The following is a 17,549-nucleotide window of genomic DNA, read 5'->3' as shown; positions in this document are numbered from 1 at the left end:
GCAAGGTGGAGTCCCTCCGGGACTCTACTTTCCATGGTGATTTCTTCCGGACTTTTCTAGAACCTTCTAGAACCTGCCATAAATGCACCGGATCATTTCCAAACTTGGAATATGACTTCCTATATACGAATCTTATTCTCCGGACCATTCCGGAACTCCTCGTGATGTCCGGGATCTCATCCGGGACTCCGAACAAATATTCGAACTCCATTCCATATTCAAGTTCTACCATTTCAACATCAAACCTTAAGTGTGTCACCCTACGGTTCGCGAACTATGCGGACATGGTTGAGTACTCACTCCGACCAATAACCAATAGCGGGATCTGGAGATCCATAATGGCTCCCACATATTCAACGATGACTTCAGTGATCGAATGAACCATTTACATATGATACCAATTCCCTTTGTCACGCGATATTTTACTTGTCCGAGGTTTGATCATCGGTATCACTCTATACCTTGTTCAACCTCGTCTCCTGACAAGTACTCTTTTCTCGTACCGTGGTATGTGGTCTCTTATGAACTTATTCATATGCTTGCAAGACATTAGACGACATTCCACCGAGAGGGCCCAGAGTATATCTATCCGTCATCGGGATGGACAAATCCCACTGTTGATCCATATGCCTCAACTCATACTTTCCAGATACTTAATCCCACCTTTATAACCACCCATTTGCGCAGTGGCGTTTGGTGTAATCAAAGTACCTTTCCGGTATAAGTGATTTACATGATCTCATGGTCATAAGGACTAGGTAACTATGTATCGAAAGCTTATAGCAAATAACTCAATGACGTGATCTTATGCTATGCTTAATTGGGTGTGTCCATTACATCATTCATATAATGATATAACCTTGTTATTAATAACATCCAATGTTCATGATTATGAAACTAATCATCCATTAATCAACAAGCTAGTTAAGAGGCATACTAGGGACTCTTTGTTGTCTACATATCACACATGTACTAATGTTTCGGTTAATACAATTATAGCATGATATATAAACATTTATCATAAACATAAAGATATATAATAACCACTTTTATTATTGCCTCTTGGGCATATCTCCTTCATCATGTAGTCGACGTTCACATGACACCACTAGAATAATAACACCACAACTTAAATATCAAACCATTAAATATTACACAACATAGTTCACTACTAACATTTAGACTTCACCCATGTCCTCAAGAACTAAACGAACTACTCACAAGACATCATATGGAACATGATCAGAGGTGATATGATGATGGATAACAATCTGAACATAAACCTTGATTCAACGGTTTCACTCAATAGCATCAATAACAAGGAGTAATCGACACCGGGAGAATTTCCCGTATGAAATACTCAAGATTCAACCCTAGACGTTACAGCGGAGACGAGGTGCAGCGGTGGAGATGACGGTGTAGGTGGTGGAGATGATGATGGTGATGATCCCAATGAAGTCCAGCTCAATGACGGTGACGATGGCGACGATTTCCCCCCTCCGGGAGGGAATTTCCCCGGCAGATTTCTTCCTGCCGGAGAGCTCTTTTCTCTCTGGTGTTTTCCGCCTCGAGGAGGCGGCGGTGTCTATCCTCAATGTCTTCCTGGACCTTAGGGTTTCTGGGAGATGAAGTATGCGAAAGGGCGATGGCTGAGGGGGTCGTGGGCCCCCTCCCCACGTGGCGGCGCGCCAGCCTTGGTGGCCGCGCCAGCCTATGGGGAGGGCCCATGGCGGCCCTCCTCGGCCTCCCCTTCTGGATGGCTCCGTCATTTGGAAAAATAGGAGCTTCGGTATATTTTCCGTCAATTGTTGATCTTCAGAAATATTGTATCCTGACGGTGCTTTTTCCAGCAGAATCCTGACTCCGGTGAGTAATTCTCCAATAATCATGAAACATGCAAAATAGGTGAAATAACATAAGTATCATCTCTAAATATGAAATATATCAATGAATAACTGTAAATTATGATATAAAATAGTTATGCGAAATGGACGTATCAGAGAGGGGCGGCCAGAAGTGGTGGCTAGGGTTTTTTGATTGGGGTGGTGGCTGGCCACCCCCTCCCCTCTTTATATAGGGGGAGGGGTCGGCCTAGGGTTTCCCCTGGGGCCCACCACTTCCTTGGCCGGCGCATGAGGGGGGGGGACTTTTCTTCCCCCTCAAACCTTCCCCTTATCTCTTCATTTAAACACTTTATTTTAGAGATAGATCTTATCTCTAGATTTAAACCATTTAAATTAAGAGATAGATCTTATCTCTAAGGGGTAGGCCGTCCTGGGCCCACATGTCATAGTGGGCAGGCCCCACCATGCCATGTGGCGCCTATGTGGCCTCTCCCGGGGTGGTGGGCCCACTGATGGCCCTCTAGAACCTTCTAGAAGCTCCGGTCAAAACACCGGACTTTTTACCGAACCCCGGAAAATGACTTCCCTTATATGAATCTTAGTCTCCGGACCATTCCGGACCTCCTCGTGATGTCCTGGATCCCATCCGAGACTCCGAACAAACTTCGGTCTCCATCTCATATTCTGAATCTACTTATGCGACATCGAACCTTAAGCGCGTCACCCTACGGTTCGCGAACTATGCAGACATGGTCGAGACTCCTCTCCGAGCAATAACCAATAGCGGGATCTGGAGATACATAATGGCTCCCACATATTCAACGATGACTTAGTGATCGATTGAACCATTTACATACGATGCCGATTCCCTTTGTCTCGCGATATTTTACTTGTCCGAGGTTCGATCATCGGTATCTCCATACCTTGTTCAACCTCGTTACCGACAAGTACTCTTTACTCGTACCGTGGTATGTCATCTCTTATGATCCAATCATATGCTTGCAAGCTAATCAAACGATATTCCACCGAGAGGGCCCAGAGTATATCTATCCGTCATCAGGATGTACAAATCCCACTATTGATCCATATGCCTCAACTCACACTTTCCGAATACTTAATCCCATCTTTATAACCACCCATTTACGCGATGGCGTTTGATGTAATCAAAGTACCCTTCCGGTGTAAGTGATTTACATGATCTCATGGTCGAAGGACTTAGGCAACTATATATCGAAAGCTTATAGCAAATTGAACTTAATGACTTGATCTTATGCTATGCTCATTTGGGTGTATGTCCATTATATCATTCACCTAATGACATAACCTTGTTATTAATAACATCCAATGTTCATGATCACGAAACCATGATCATCCATTAATCAACAAGCTAGTTATACAAGAGGCTTACTAGGGACTCCTTGTTGTTTACATAACACACATGTATCAATGTTTCGGTTAATACAATTATAGCATGGGATGTAAATATTTATCATGTACACTAAGATATAACAATAACTAATTTATTATTGCCCCTTGGGCATATCTCCAACAGAATCGAGATGATTAGGTCCAATGGTTCTTACTTTTGACTTAGAAATATCATTTTTTTTTAGTCGACATCAATAAGGCCCGATGAAGATCTACACATCCCCTTATACTTGGATGAATCTAGATGTTAGTGAGTGAAAATAATGATTTGTTGATCACCCGCCTTGAAAAAAACAAAACCATTTGGAACATACTCATTCGATTTTTAGCATACATTGCCATTCAAAAGAGAGAACATGGCTCCGAGGTAAGTCCTAATTTGATCGGAAGAGTTGTGTTTGATCTTTTTACACCACACCTAGATTGTCTCATTTTCTACACAGGATTTTGCACAAAATATCATTTCTCTTTTGCCAGAAAAAGGAATCCTTTATAGGATAAAAATAATTTTTTTTGTTGGTCACTTGTATTGCTCATTTGTTTTTCGCCCGCTGCAATGTCCAAATGGGCCCACTACCGCTTCTCGTTTCCAGGCCCAGTGGCCGCCGAGCCCACCAGTTGAGAATCTGCGCCTCTTCTTCCCTGCCGTTCGGTGTCCACCTGACCTGCCCTTATCCACCGCCCCGACGCGACGACTGGCCGTGAGCGAGCGAAGCAGCCCCCTCTTCCCCCGCCATCCTCCGGAGGCGCGCGAGCTGCCGGAACCGACAGGCAGCGAGCACGATGGCCGCCTTCGCCGTCACCCCTTCCTCTTCAATGTAAAGCGCGCACCGAGCAGCTAGCCCCGAATCAACTTCTTTCCCCGACGTCCCTGTTCGGCGCTGATTCCTTCTTCTCTCGCAGATGCGGCGTCTGCATCCCGACCGCGTGCCGTTTGGATGCTCGGGACGGGGTACCCGCGCCGAGGTTCCTCCACAGCCGGAAGCAAGGTACGGTGTTTCAGACCATGGGGCTCGATTCAGGTTTAGGCATACTTTAGCTGTAGTTACGTATATGTGTCCATTGCTAGGCTATCGGTGACCTGAATAGGTGTGTGTGAGTGTGTCAACTGTAAAACAGGCAGTATATCCGATGAGACTATGAACATTCTGCCGATACCTTGCATCAAACTGATGTGGTGGTTAATTCACAATTTCTCCGCGAATAGTTTCTAGCAAATTTGATCCTTCACTTCCCTTTTTCCTGTTAATGTTTGGAGGATGGCATGTCTGATGTCTCTCATGTTGCTGTACCCGTCGTCAAATGCCACCTAGTTTATTTGCGTAGCCTGTGTTGAAATGGCACCGTCCATATGCAAAAATCCAGAAAGATGTATCTTTCCCCCTTTGTTGGTCCATTCCCCCTCCTATTCATCTTCAATCTAGTTAACAACTCCAGCCCAAATTTGCCCGAGATGGTCAGATCTTGGCCGTTCATTCTGTTGCCCCGCTGCCCTCCGTTCGGCCTGTCAGTAGTCACCCCGCTTCTTGTCGTGCTGTCTAACGCCCCGCTGCCTGCCGGCTGCCCGCTGGAGAACTGGATAACTGCCCGAGACGACGAGACCTCCGCCGTTCTCCAGTCCCTTGCCTGGCCTGGGGCTGGCTCCCTTCGATCTAGAGCCTGGAGCCTGGAGGTCACCTGCCGCCGCCATGAAGTTTTTTTTTTTTTTTTTTTTTTTTTTGAAACAAGACCCCCAAGAGAGGCCCAGCTTATATTGAAAGCTTTTTGGAGTAGTTTTACAGCAAAAACAAACAAGCACGCTCTAAGACCCTACACACCCCGTGTGCGCCTGAAGGAGATAAACAGTAAGCAAATAACCAGGCAGCACCAGGAGGCATTGCAGAGCAAAAGAGAAAGAAACATATCAGGAGGGAACACAGCCCGCAACCAAAGTTTTCCACCAGAACAATAAACTAAAAACACTCCAATGACACAAGAAGTTACAACTACTGGAGAGAAGAGAGCTCAGCCAATTCCATCTCTCTCCGCTGCAGCTGCGACCCCTGGCGCCCATAGCTTATTATCAATCTTGCTCATGATCTCTTCCGAAGAAGCCCAGCGCTTATGAGCGATCAGCAGCCTCCACTGCAACATAAGAGAAAGAGCACGATCAAGAGGATAAGCCTATACATGGATTTAGTGGAAAACCTCCCATTCCTCTTCAAATCCCAATTAACCTTATCTTCATTCTCATTTAGCACCACTCGTTCCATCCACCTACACAACTCCTGCCACTCCCCTATCTCTACAGAGCCAAAAGTTCTGTTAAATGTAAGATTTACAGCCCCATTTTGAAGGACAGCATGGACTGTCTCATTCTGTTGGTTACAACAGACAAAGTCGTGAGACTGTATGTCTACCACTCCAAACATCTAGCCAGAAAAAAGTCTTCCGCCTGTTCCCTACTATATAACTAGACCCCATTTTAAACCCGCATTTGATTTTATGCAGTCCAGTCCAAAATTGAGATTCACCAATCTCATTAGACTCGTAGAAAGTAGAAACCCTTGTTACCCATACAATTATTCCTCAACAGTTGACAACGTAAATCTTGTGCCCCACTTCCCAATTTATAAATCCATTTACTTAGGAGATAAACATTCCTAACCCTAGTGTCTGCAAAGCCCAGGCCTCCAAAATCCTTTGGCTTGCATAACTCTTCCCATTTAACCATGTGATATTTGTTTTCGTCTCCCACACCTGCCCAGAAAAACCTGGCTCTAGACATGTCCATTCTATAATGATTTGAATCATTTTTTTTTCCGATAAAGGGAATATATTAATATAAAAAAGATAACAATTACACCCAGCCTCTGCAACAACGCACCACCCTAATGGCACTACGGATGCACACAACCAAAAAAAGGAAAAGAAAACTAAGAAACAAAAGTCCCGCTATAGTGTCTCGGGCCTAACAACAGCAATACATCCATCGCCAAGACAACACCTGAAATACAGACTCTCCAAAAACGACGCCTCCAAGAAGGGAACAGTGCTCTAACACCGTCGTTGTCTGATCAACGATCTTATGTTTTCACCCTGAAGATAGTCCCCGCTCTCAAAACAATGCCTCCAACAAGGTCATTACCAGGCACAACCAGTTAAGGCCAGACCTTGGGTTTTCACCCTGAAAGGTAGAACTCTGAACTTCACCTGTGTTGTTGCCCCCACTTTCATACCGATGTTGTGAAGCCCGGAACACCAAGCAAGTCTCTCAACAGTGCGGAGATTTGAACCTCCCTTAGCTAGTCCTCCCCTCCGGCCTTCATGAACTTCTCTTCTTCCGACTTTCATCATGGATCCATAGTCACTTGATGTCAACACAGAAAAAGAGCTTCGCGCCGCTCCCTCCAAAACCAATCGGTCGGAATAAAAGCATGGGTGCACACGACCGAATACCACCGATCCAGCAAACTCCAGGCAAAAAGCACTGTTACATTCGCCGGCGGAGCCTTCCGGAACTCAACACTCCGGCCAGATCACGAGTCCAGGCCTCCGGTAGGTCTTCCTCTTCACGCAAGAGAGACCCTACGACCACCGCCTTTATTCAGGTCGGACCCCACGTTGGCGACCATCCCGGGCTGGCCACTCCAACCCTCCACAGGCGACACCGTCGCCGGCTTCCATGCATCTCCATCTCGCCGCCGGAATGCGGTAATAGATCGATAGGTCCGCCACTACCAACCGCAGGCCGACCCTCTCCGGCGAAGAAGAGGGCCACCTCCACCGTCGTACACAAGCCTGCTGCCCCGGGCGACCTCGTGTCGCGTGTGAAGCCCGAGATCGCCTCCACTCACCGACGAGAAAAGGGGGGGGGGGGGATGGCGCAGGCCATGGGCCTAGCCGCCGCCCACCACCAGCCCCTGCCGGAGTGGTGCGGAGAGCCGACGGGAGGAGGGAGACCGCAGCGCAGGCCACCGCCGCCCTTCCCAACCGCGCCGGCCGGTCCACCAGGGGAGAGCCGACGGGAGAAGGGGGCGCAGCGTAGGCCGCCGCCGCCCATCCCATCCGCCTGTCGGTCCGCCATGCGTCGAGGAGGGAAGATTCGGTCGCCGTCCACCACATGTCGACGAGGAAGGGCCCCCGCCGCCGCCACGCCCCGTGGGTCTTTGCCCCGGCGGCGCTACCGGTGGCGGCGGCGGCGGCGGCTAGGGCTGGGGTGCGGGAGGGTTAGGCTCTAACGGAATACACTCTGTTTAATCATTAATTTGATAAAACCCCATAGCATAAATAGGGATGCTATCTAAGCAGGAATCAATGAGGATATACCTGCCCCCCTCCCAGAGGAGGCCAATGCATTAAACCCATTTTCCAGTCTTTTGTCCACTTCCTTAGGGACAAAAGCTAAATCTCTTGATAGTAGCATATTACATCCCACAGGGAGCCCCAAATATTTCAAAGGTAGGGTCCCAACAGTGCAGTTGAGCATATTAGCCACCCTGACCTGATCTGATCCCTACCCCCATGAATTCACTCTTCTGGTAATTGATTTTTAATCTAGTCATGGCTTCACAGCAATATAAAATAAATTTTATTGCAGCAATGCTATCATCATCATTCTTAGTAAGAATGATGAATTTTATTGCCACCATGAAGTTCTCTCAATGCTGCTCGGTTTCTCATTCTCTCGCTTGGTCGAACGACGTGAAGTGGAGCAGTTCGTGCTAGAAAGAGTTGGCAAGGCCCGACACCACGGCCCAACAGGCTAAGTTTTCTTAACTTTTTTTACTTTGGTTCTACGATCGATATGTACGCGGAAATTCAATTCGGCTACCGGGTGCATATGCTCCCTCTACCAAAAAATCATATTTTGAAATATCGAAAAGTTTGGACAAAAAATTCTACATGTACATCTCCATAATATATGTACGTTTGTCAAGTTTCACGAAAAACCAATATTTTTTGTGGTCTATGTAAAAAGGAGAAAAATTTATCTTCTGAAAAGCATTATTTTTAGCACTCAATTTTCTTTTTTTAGACACGTCACATGATAAGTCGATTTTTTATGAAACGACTTTGTGAGCGCGTAGCACCTAATGATGTACGTGCCCTGCGTATCTTCATCATATCAATCCGCTTCCGCTGTGGCTCTAGGTTAGAATCAATTTTTTGGAGGAAAAGGTTCGGGAGGAAAGGGAAACAACAGAGGGATCCAAATCGAACCTAAATGGGAATGACATGAAAAATCTTCTTGCAAAGTCGCTAGGCGGGGTGATAAGATGAAAAAGGTAGTTATATGCATCTCAATAGGCCTGGGAGCTGATTACCCAAAAAATCCCTGGGAAAAAAGAAAAGATATCTCGGTAACGAAAACCATATAACTTCTTACCTCGACCTCGTAACCCCATTCTTTAGAACTTAAGGAATAAAGCCGGTCGGATTGCTCGTTCGGAAGTAACCTTTTCCCTTCCCTGTTTTGCAAGTTCGAATCAAAATAATAATGTGGTAGCAGAGAGCGCGCATGCGGAAGAGCGTGCTGGGCCTGGTTGGAAGATGCCACCAGATACCGGTCCCACCAACCTTTGCCAATTTTTTGTTTCATTTCTTTTGAAATTTAAAATACGTGTAAGATGCATTTCAAAATATAGGGAGCATATGCACCAATGTTCCAAAACACCACTCCCGTATGTACGCTGCATACGTATAGAAGATTTTTTGTTGCGATCCAAGGTAGGGCGGGAGCCCGGTCTCGCCCTACGAGAGCTTCGCCCGCCTCTGTTCGCGACCACCCCGCCACCTCTACATGGAGGAGCACCGGGTCAGATGGCTGCAGTGTCAACGCCTTGCTCCTCGTCTGCAGCATCTCCTGGACGTTTTTGGGAGTGCGGGTTGATATCATACCTTTTGAGGGTTTTAAAATACAAACATCCGAACGTAACAACACCATCACCACCTATTCCAATTTATTAGTAAAGACTTAGCTGTAGTTAGGTGTATGTGTCCAGTGCTAGGCTATCAGTAACCTGAATAGGTGTGTCTGTAAAACCGGCAGTATATCCAATAAGGTTATGAATATTCTGATGATAACTTGCATCAAACTGATGTGGTGATTAATTCATAATTTTTCTGCGAATAGTTTCTAGCAAATTTTATTCTTCACTTTCCTTTTTCCTGTTAATGTTTAGAAGATGGCACGTCTCTCATGTTGCTGTACCCGTTGTTAAAAGCCACCTAGTTTATTTGCATAACCTGTCTTAAAATGGCACTGTGGATTTTTTCCGAGTTACCGCTTAGAAAATCAGCATGGTACTAGCCAGTATGCCACTGATTGCACCACTGTTTTTTCAGTTTTCCTATAAAATGAACTCCCGGTCCTTGGTTATCTTACCATACACTAGTTATTAGTAGGCTGAATATATTGTTTGTTTGCTGAACTAAAATGTAGTAGCCAAGCTCTGATGATCTCATGTTTTGATTGCAGCGAAAAGACGGTCTTCAACATCTTGGTCCTTGAGGGCTGGTCTATGGGACTCTCTCAAATCTGGGTAAAGTACATTGTCCACCCTTACTAAAATTTAGTTTTACGTCTCACTTCTGAATATATCTTCATATTCTTGACATTATCTACTGTTGTAAATAAATCACTATTTCCCGAACTTTTGTCCTTTGATGAAAAAGGTTAAGCAAGTCCAGGTTTCCCACATTGTCTGGGTTGGGACAGTTTACATTATGTTGCCAATATATCTTCATACTAACTACCATCGTAAATAAATACACTATTTATCAACATCCTACCACTATGTAAATCTAGTTCGATATTTTCCTTTTATTGTCAAGTCAACTAAGGAATACTGAACATAAACCTGGAAACTCAGTCTTTCTTGTATGTTACATACCTTTGGAGTGTTATCAAGTTGTCACAAACTGTGCTTCTTAAATTTGTAGTTTCTGAAAAAAGGAATTCATTGGTTTTGTTTTGCAGATTTTTAAATACTAATAACAGTACAGAGACAGTAGAGCCACCTTCAACACCAATTGAAGACGAAGAACCTATACCCGAGGAGCTAATGCTTTTGGAAAGGACACTCCCTGATGGTAGCACAGAGCAGATCATGTTTTCTTCAGCTGGTGATATTGATGTATATGATCTCCAAGCCTTATGTGATAAGGTGATCCTTCTTCAAAAGCAACTTTGATATTTCTTGCAGGGTTAGGCTATAGTTTTGGACTTTTGGTTACGTCAGTTTCTGCAAGTTCATGTTATCTCCTTAGAAATTTGTTCAGTAGCAAATATTAATGTTTGCAATGTTAATCTCATAGGTAGGATGGCCACGCAGACCTCTAACAAAAATAGCTGCATCGTTAAGAAACAGCTACTTGGTCGCTACACTACATTCCATAATTAGATCTTCAGAAACAGGTAAATTTCCGCGTTGTTTCTGGGTCTTGTGTGTTCCTGCGGATAAAGTTGAACCACGCATCCTAATCAGAAGATTATTTGCAGAAATTCATTTATCTAGATGATGAACATCTGAGTGTACTTGTAGAAGTTATTTCACAGAGGGAGAAGAGAGGAAGCAACTAATTGGTATGGCGCGAGCAACTTCAGACCATGCCTTCAATGCTACAATCTGGGATGTTCTCGTCGACCCATCCTATCAGGTGAATTGATCAACTTTTCTGCTTTCTGTTATGACAATCTGAGTCCACGCTTCTATTTGTTACATGAAGGATGTTGGACTTTACGATGGCTTACACCTGCTACTATCTCAGGGTCAAGGTCTTGGAAAAACACTCATGGAGAAAGTAATCCGTACTTTGCTTCAGAGAGATATCAACAACATTACACTATTTGCAGACAGTAAAGGTGCAAAAACTAGATCCCCACAACTGTGTTTTTTCTGCCAAAAACATACTGAGATTCGTAAGACCTATCTGAGTAGAATTGCTAGGTAGAATTGTGCATTCCTTGTACTATATGCACGCGATGCAGCACATTAATAGCGTTTCACCTGCTCAAATTCACGAAAATGGATATTAAGTTCATAGGGGCCGCATATCGTATAAACCATAGAATGCAGCACACTATTGCCATTTCATCAGCAGACTAACGGACCGTTCAACTTTCTTCCTGTATCCTGTTAATTGCAGTCGTAGACTTCTATAAGAACATGGGATTCGAAGCGGACCCTCAGGGCATCAAGGGCATGTTCTGGTACCCCAGGCTCTAGATACCGGTGGCGGCGCGGCACCCGTCAATCGTCTCTAGAAGAGCGACGACCGGCACAGTTTCCTCCAGTGCAGAAGGAATGATCAGCAGACGAGCTATGTGTAACAGTGACTCGAGAGACTGATGCCATACCATGTGCAATAGGCTGTCTCACTCCCAGGTCCTGTTCAGTTTTTATGCAAGTAGGAAAGTATCGTTGTACTAGGAAGGAGACGGCTCATCGGTTTCCATGTACGACACATGATACCATGGAAGTCTGGACTCGTAATGAAGAAACTGTTTTCGAATCAATCTGTCAAGTACCTTGACTCAATCGACCATTCTGTCAGCACCGGAGTTATGCTCGACAGTTCTTGTCATTATTGATCCGTGGAGATTTTTCTTGTTGTATGAGCTCATTAACCTGTCGTCTATCGAGGTGTTGGGTCATGGTGCCTTTCTTCTTCCAGACCGTCGACAAGCCACTGAAATGAATGTAGTCGTTGTCATATTCTCCCGGTGCTCATCACCAGTATCTTCAATGACAAGCAGCTGCTTGCAGTCAGCGCGTGCGTTCTTGACCAAATCTAAAGTAATGGATTATGTTTCTTGTGGCACGGCTGCACGTCCCAACCGATCGGAATGAATGAATGAAAGCTTGGGTTTTTCTATGCTCTGTCGTCAGTTGCGTTGTCTTGCTAGAGGATCCCGCCGTGACGTGCGGGTTACATAGTTGGCGCTCGCCACGGCAGCGATAATGCAACTCGACCATCCATAAGAAATCTGTTTTGGGTGGCTAGCAGCAAATCAATTATTAGCTAGACGATTATTTTGGCGAATTCTTCATCCAAAACAGCGCGGTGAAAGAAAAGATCAGAATATTTAGTACTACCTCCGATCTATAATAAGTGTCGAGATTTTAGTTGGATTGGAGGGAGTAGAATAGAAGTTTCCCTTCGAATTTCGCACTAGTTGATGGTCATTTGGCTAACCAGTCTAGCTAAGGTGAAGTGTGTATCATGCTATCGTCAGTGTGTCGCCGCGTAGGAGTAAGCAGTGGGAACGCTGCCAACGTTGTCTAAAGCCTATGCTTCCGCTTCCATCGACGTCAACCTTTGGTCTTGCTTATAATTTCTCGGTGCGCAGCTGCATTTTGTCATTCACCAATCAACGTCACTAGATCACCGCTGTCCACAGGCTACATATAGTACATTTGTTTACGGCATACGGCCACTTGTGTCCACTGAGGCCAACTCGCTTGGCTTCCCTGTTCTTTGTTCTTCTTCTATTGTAGCTGGAATATGGTGCTTTCGAGAAGCCACTGTGGTTTTGCCAAATAAAAAGAAGCCATTATGGTCAAGGTTTTTGGTTATACGTGATTATTTTCAGAGTCTCTGAACAAAACGTTATTGCGCCAAATGCAAGAATAATAGAATGAAATCCAAATGTTCTTGCCATGCTCGATAGAACACATAAAGGCTAGATAAGCTCAGGAATGCAGATTGCCCCCTCAAAATCCATCTCCTATGTTTTTGGATGGATATGATCCGACTTGCTTGAAAGGGAACATAAAAAGGTTCAGATATAGTTTTTAAAAGCTGTCTTTAATGGGACATTTGACTAAATGAGCTTAGCACAACCAACTTTATACCAACCAGATCCTTCATCAGTGCACAAGTAGGACTAAATGAGCTTTCAAGTCTCGTGGACTTGACGAAGGGACAACAACATGAGGGAAAAAGAGAAGATCAAGGCTTCTTAACCCGTATTAGACGGTAGGCTCAAGATGAGCCCTACTTTAACTTAATAAAGCCACACACGACAGAATACAACACAGATCCAACAGTTCCACACACCACAACAAACAGGTCCAGGGGTCACCGACCCATCAAATAGAAAATGAAACCAGCATGCACTACATGCTAAACAGGTCCAAGAGCCCACAAGGTGAACCTACAAACTACTGACAATACAACGGAGATATAGACTGAGGGCGGCGGCGTCTCCTCTCGTACCGCAGCATGGAGAGAGCGAATCCATCCAATCACCACGGGTAAGTACATGGACATTTTGTATATGACGTTAGCCGTCTGCGAAGGGAACTTGCCCTCGATCGAAAACTTGCTCCTAACATTCCAAAGGGACCACAGGAAAGCCGCATATCAAATAGATAAAACAAGTTTAGTCTGCTCGACGCATTCCTCGAGGAATCTAAAAATATTGGTTGTACACGAGGGGTTCCAGGAGCACCAAGTAGTTCCCGTACTGCGCTCCACATAAACCTCGCCAAAGAACAAGTGAAGAAGATATGATTCGTATCCTCCCACTCTTCACACAAGGCACACCTGCCCGTGGAAGGCCCTTTTCTCAGGCGGATATTGTCCCGAGATGGCAGTCGTTTCCTAACCAACTGCCACAAGAACACCCTGATCTTAAGAGGAATGACAGTCGTCCACTGACACAACCTCCTATATAGGGATCGGACCGTAAACCTCCCCGAAGGTTCTAGCGCCCAAGAAATTATATCCGGCTCCTGAGAGGGAGAGAGGGGGCTCCGAGCTCTCTGGTAAGGGCCACCCACTCCGCGAGATCACGTTGCCCCAGGGCTTGGTGAAGAGGGATGTGCCAAACTCCGCTCATGTACGCACAAGCCACTGAGACAGTCGGGTCAAGGGCCAGAGAATACAGGGTTGGGAAGCGATCCTTAAGGGGTCCCTTCCCCTGCCACCGGTCTACCCATAGCCTAGTGGAAAAACGGATGCGCACCTAGTGCCGAGCTCCCAAGCTGAACACTGTTTTAACTTTCTAAATAGCGTTCCAAAATTGGGAACCACTCTGGTGCGAATCAACCAGCAGGTCTTTAGTACGTATGTTGATACTTGCTTCGTAGGATGTCCGCCCAGAGGCCCTGCTCACCCGCATACAGCTTCCACATCCACTTAGCCATGAGACAGATGTTCATTAGTTTGGTGTCGACAATCCCAAGACCCCCCAAGGATTTGGGTTTGCACACCGCATCTCAACGCACCCAGTGGTATTTGCGCTTCGTGCCAGAGCCCTCTCAGTAGAAGCGCGACCTGTGTTTGTTGAATACCTGGTGCACCCTAGCACCAAGTAAACAAACTCCCATGGCATGCATGGGGAGGTTCGACAGACAGGCGTTGGTGAGAATCAGTCTAGCCGCCAAGGACATGAACTTGCCCATCCAGGGGTCCGCTCTCTTGCCTACCTTAAGGCCCATAGGTTCCCAATAAGTAGCAACTGAGGCCCGATCACCAATGGGCAGACCCAGGTAGGTGAATGGGAAGGAGCCGCGCTTGCAATTAACCATGTTAGCGATTTGTTGTTACTCCTCCACCGAGACCCCAATGGTCATCACCTCACTCTTATGAAAATTGGTGCGCAGACCTGACATGCTCTCAAAATATATATAAGAGGATGAATTTGAGGTTGGTAATCGCCAGCGCCTCTGGTTGGATCATGATGATCGTGTCATCCGCATACTGCAGATGTGACAGGCCTCCCGTGATGAGGTGGGGGATCACACCCTTAATGTGTCCCGTGGACTTGGCCGCGTCTAGGATAGCATCCAAGGCGTCAACCGTGAAATCAAACATGATGGGTGAGAGGGGATCTCCCTGACGTACACCTCTGCCATTCCTAAAGAAGTTGCCAACTTCCCCATTTAAGGCACTAGCCGTTTGGGCCCCCGAGACCAAACAAAGGGCGTGATGGACCCATCCTGGGTCATGATGAGCACTTCTCGCGGAAAGGCCCAGTCCACACGGTCATAGGTTTTCTCGAAATCCAGCTTAAGAAAGACTCCCCTAAGTCTCTTAGCCTTTGTCTCACGGATAATCTCTTGGAGAGAAACCACCCCTTCGTGAATATTCCTACCTTTAATGAACGCTGACTTCACCACATCCACTCTCCCAAGAGCATAGTCATTCAGAATGGCTAGGATGTAGGGTTTTTTTAGGTTCAGGATTTCTTAAAAAAGATCACCGGCAGACCATCTGGGCCCAGGGGAGTATCAACCTTCATACCAGCAAGAATCATGTCCAATTCCTTCGGAGTGAAGGTCAACATAAGCTCGCCGTTCTCGGCCTGTGACACCCGCCCCAACGTGTGCCACACGACCGGAGACAGCCTGAGCAACCTGGGCTCCCCAGCGGCCCCCATAAGGCCCCGGTAGAACCCAAACACATTCTGTTGAAGAAGAGCAGGCTTGGAGATGACCTCACTCTCAGACACCAGTCTGGTAATTAGGCATTTTCGTTTGCGCCCATTGGCCATGGTATGGAAGTACGTGATAATCCACAAGTATAGGGGATCGCAACAGTCTTCGAGGGAAGTAAAACCCAAATTTATTGATTCGACACAAGGGGAGACAAAGAATATTAGTAAGCCTTAACAGCGGAGTTGTCAATTCAGCTGCACCTGGAAAAACACTAGTAACAGGGGTGATGTGAAAGCAGCAGTAATATGAGAGCAATAGTAACAGTAACACAACAGCAGTAGCAGTAACACAGAGGCAATGGCACCAGAAAATAGTTGATACTACTTCTAATGGCATATAGGACCGAGTGAGTATTTGATGATGAAAGATGGACCGGGGTTCCCAGCTATCTACACTAGTGGTAACTCTCCAATAACAAGTGACAAGTGTTGGGTGAACAAATTACAGTTGGGCAATTGATAGGATTGAAATAGCATTAAGACAGAACATCCAGTCTATTAATCATGTAGGCATGTTTTCCATATATAGTCATACGTGCTCGCAATGAGAAACTTGCATAACATCTTTTGTCCTACCAGCCGATGGCAGTCGGGCCTCAAGGAAATCTACTGGTAATTAAGGTACTCCTTTTAATAGAGCACCGGAGCAAAGCATTAACACTTGGTGAAAACATGTGATCCTCATATCTAAGCCATCCCCTCCAGTTATCCCAGTTGCTGTCACTCTGGGGCCTCGGGTTCCGGACATAGACATGTGCAAACAACTTGTAGATACAATCTAAGCAATAATTATAGAGCTTAAATCTAAGATCATGCCACTCGTGCACTAGTGACAAGCATTAAACACAACAAGATTGCAACAATAATAACTTCACAAACTTTATAGATAGACTGATCATAATGTAACAATTCATCGGATCCCAACAAACACAACACAAATTACATCAGATGGATCTCAATCATGTAAGACAGCTCATGAGATCATTGTATTGAAGTACATGGGAGAGAGAGTACCAACTAGCTACTGTTAGAACCCGTAGTCCATGGGGGAAGTACTCACGGAGCATGATGGAGGCGGTGGCGTCGATGGAGAAGGCTCCGAGGGTCGATCCCCGTCCCGGCAGGGTGCCGAAACAGGAACTTCTGACCCCCGAAACTAGGTTTCGCGATGGCGGTGTGATGTCTACGCATGCTTCTATTCCTGTAGATAGTGTTGGGCCTCCAAGAGCAGAGGTTTGTAGAACAGCAGCAAGTTTCCCTTAAGTGAATCACCCAAGGTTTATCGAACTTAGGGAGGTAGAGGACAAAGATATCCCTCTCAAGCAACCCTGCAATTACGATACAAGAAGTCTCTTGTGTCCCCAACACACCTAATACACTTGTCAGATGTATAGGTGCACTAGTTCGGCGAAGAGATAGTAAAATGCAAGTGATATGGATGATTATGAGTGGTAATAACAATCTGAAATAAATATGGCAGCAAGTAAACATGTAGCAGAACAGTAAGTAAGCGGTGTTTGCAGTATTGGAAACAAGGCCTAGGGATCCTACTTTCACTAGTGGACACTCTCAACATTGATCACATAATAAATAAATAACTTCTCCTCACTTGTGCTACATACACTCTCTTGTTGGATAACAAACACCATTCATTGTGTAGGGCTACAAGAGCTCCCTCAAGCCGGAGTTAACAAGCTCCACAACATACAGAGTTCATATTTAAGTAACCTCTAGAGCATAATAGACCGTTAGACCGAGTACTAACATAGCATACACATCGTCACCAATAGCTATGAAAGGGGGGATAGATCACATCAATACTATCATAGTAATAGTTAACTCCATAATCT

At 45.6% G+C, this 17,549-nt stretch overlaps 1 protein-coding gene across 1 annotated transcript; it reads left to right on the top strand.

The window, feature by feature from the left end:
- The first annotated feature begins 3,930 nt into the window (after window positions 1–3,930).
- Window positions 3,931–11,772, top strand: LOC127318898 (serotonin N-acetyltransferase 1, chloroplastic). The gene is made up of 8 exons (XM_051349279.2): window positions 3,931–4,090; window positions 4,176–4,261; window positions 9,733–9,796; window positions 10,234–10,420; window positions 10,572–10,671; window positions 10,813–10,913; window positions 11,025–11,118; window positions 11,403–11,772. Exons 1-8 carry the CDS (start codon window positions 4,056–4,058, stop codon window positions 11,480–11,482), a joined length of 747 nt encoding a protein of 248 aa, XP_051205239.1. The 5' UTR covers window positions 3,931–4,055; the 3' UTR covers window positions 11,483–11,772.
- The last annotated feature ends 5,777 nt before the right edge of the window (window positions 11,773–17,549 follow it).

The sequence above is a fragment of the Lolium perenne genome, chromosome 1 (genome assembly GCF_019359855.2).
Source record: "Lolium perenne isolate Kyuss_39 chromosome 1, Kyuss_2.0, whole genome shotgun sequence".
Classification (NCBI taxonomy): domain Eukaryota; kingdom Viridiplantae; phylum Streptophyta; class Magnoliopsida; order Poales; family Poaceae; genus Lolium; species Lolium perenne.
This window is presented reverse-complemented; position numbering and strand designations above follow the sequence as displayed.

What these genes read in the sequence shown, in the direction of transcription:
- LOC127318898 (XM_051349279.2), top strand. Translation starts at nt 4,056, where the DNA reads ATGGCCGCCTTCGCCGTCACCCCTTCCTCTTCAAT. An exon ending in CCTCCACAGCCGGAAGCAAG is followed by an intron (nt 4,262 to 9,732) that starts GTACGGTGTTTC and finishes TTTTGATTGCAG; the next exon opens with CGAAAAGACGGTCTTCAACA. An exon ending in TGGGACTCTCTCAAATCTGG is followed by an intron (nt 9,797 to 10,233) that starts GTAAAGTACATT and finishes TTTGTTTTGCAG; the next exon opens with ATTTTTAAATACTAATAACA.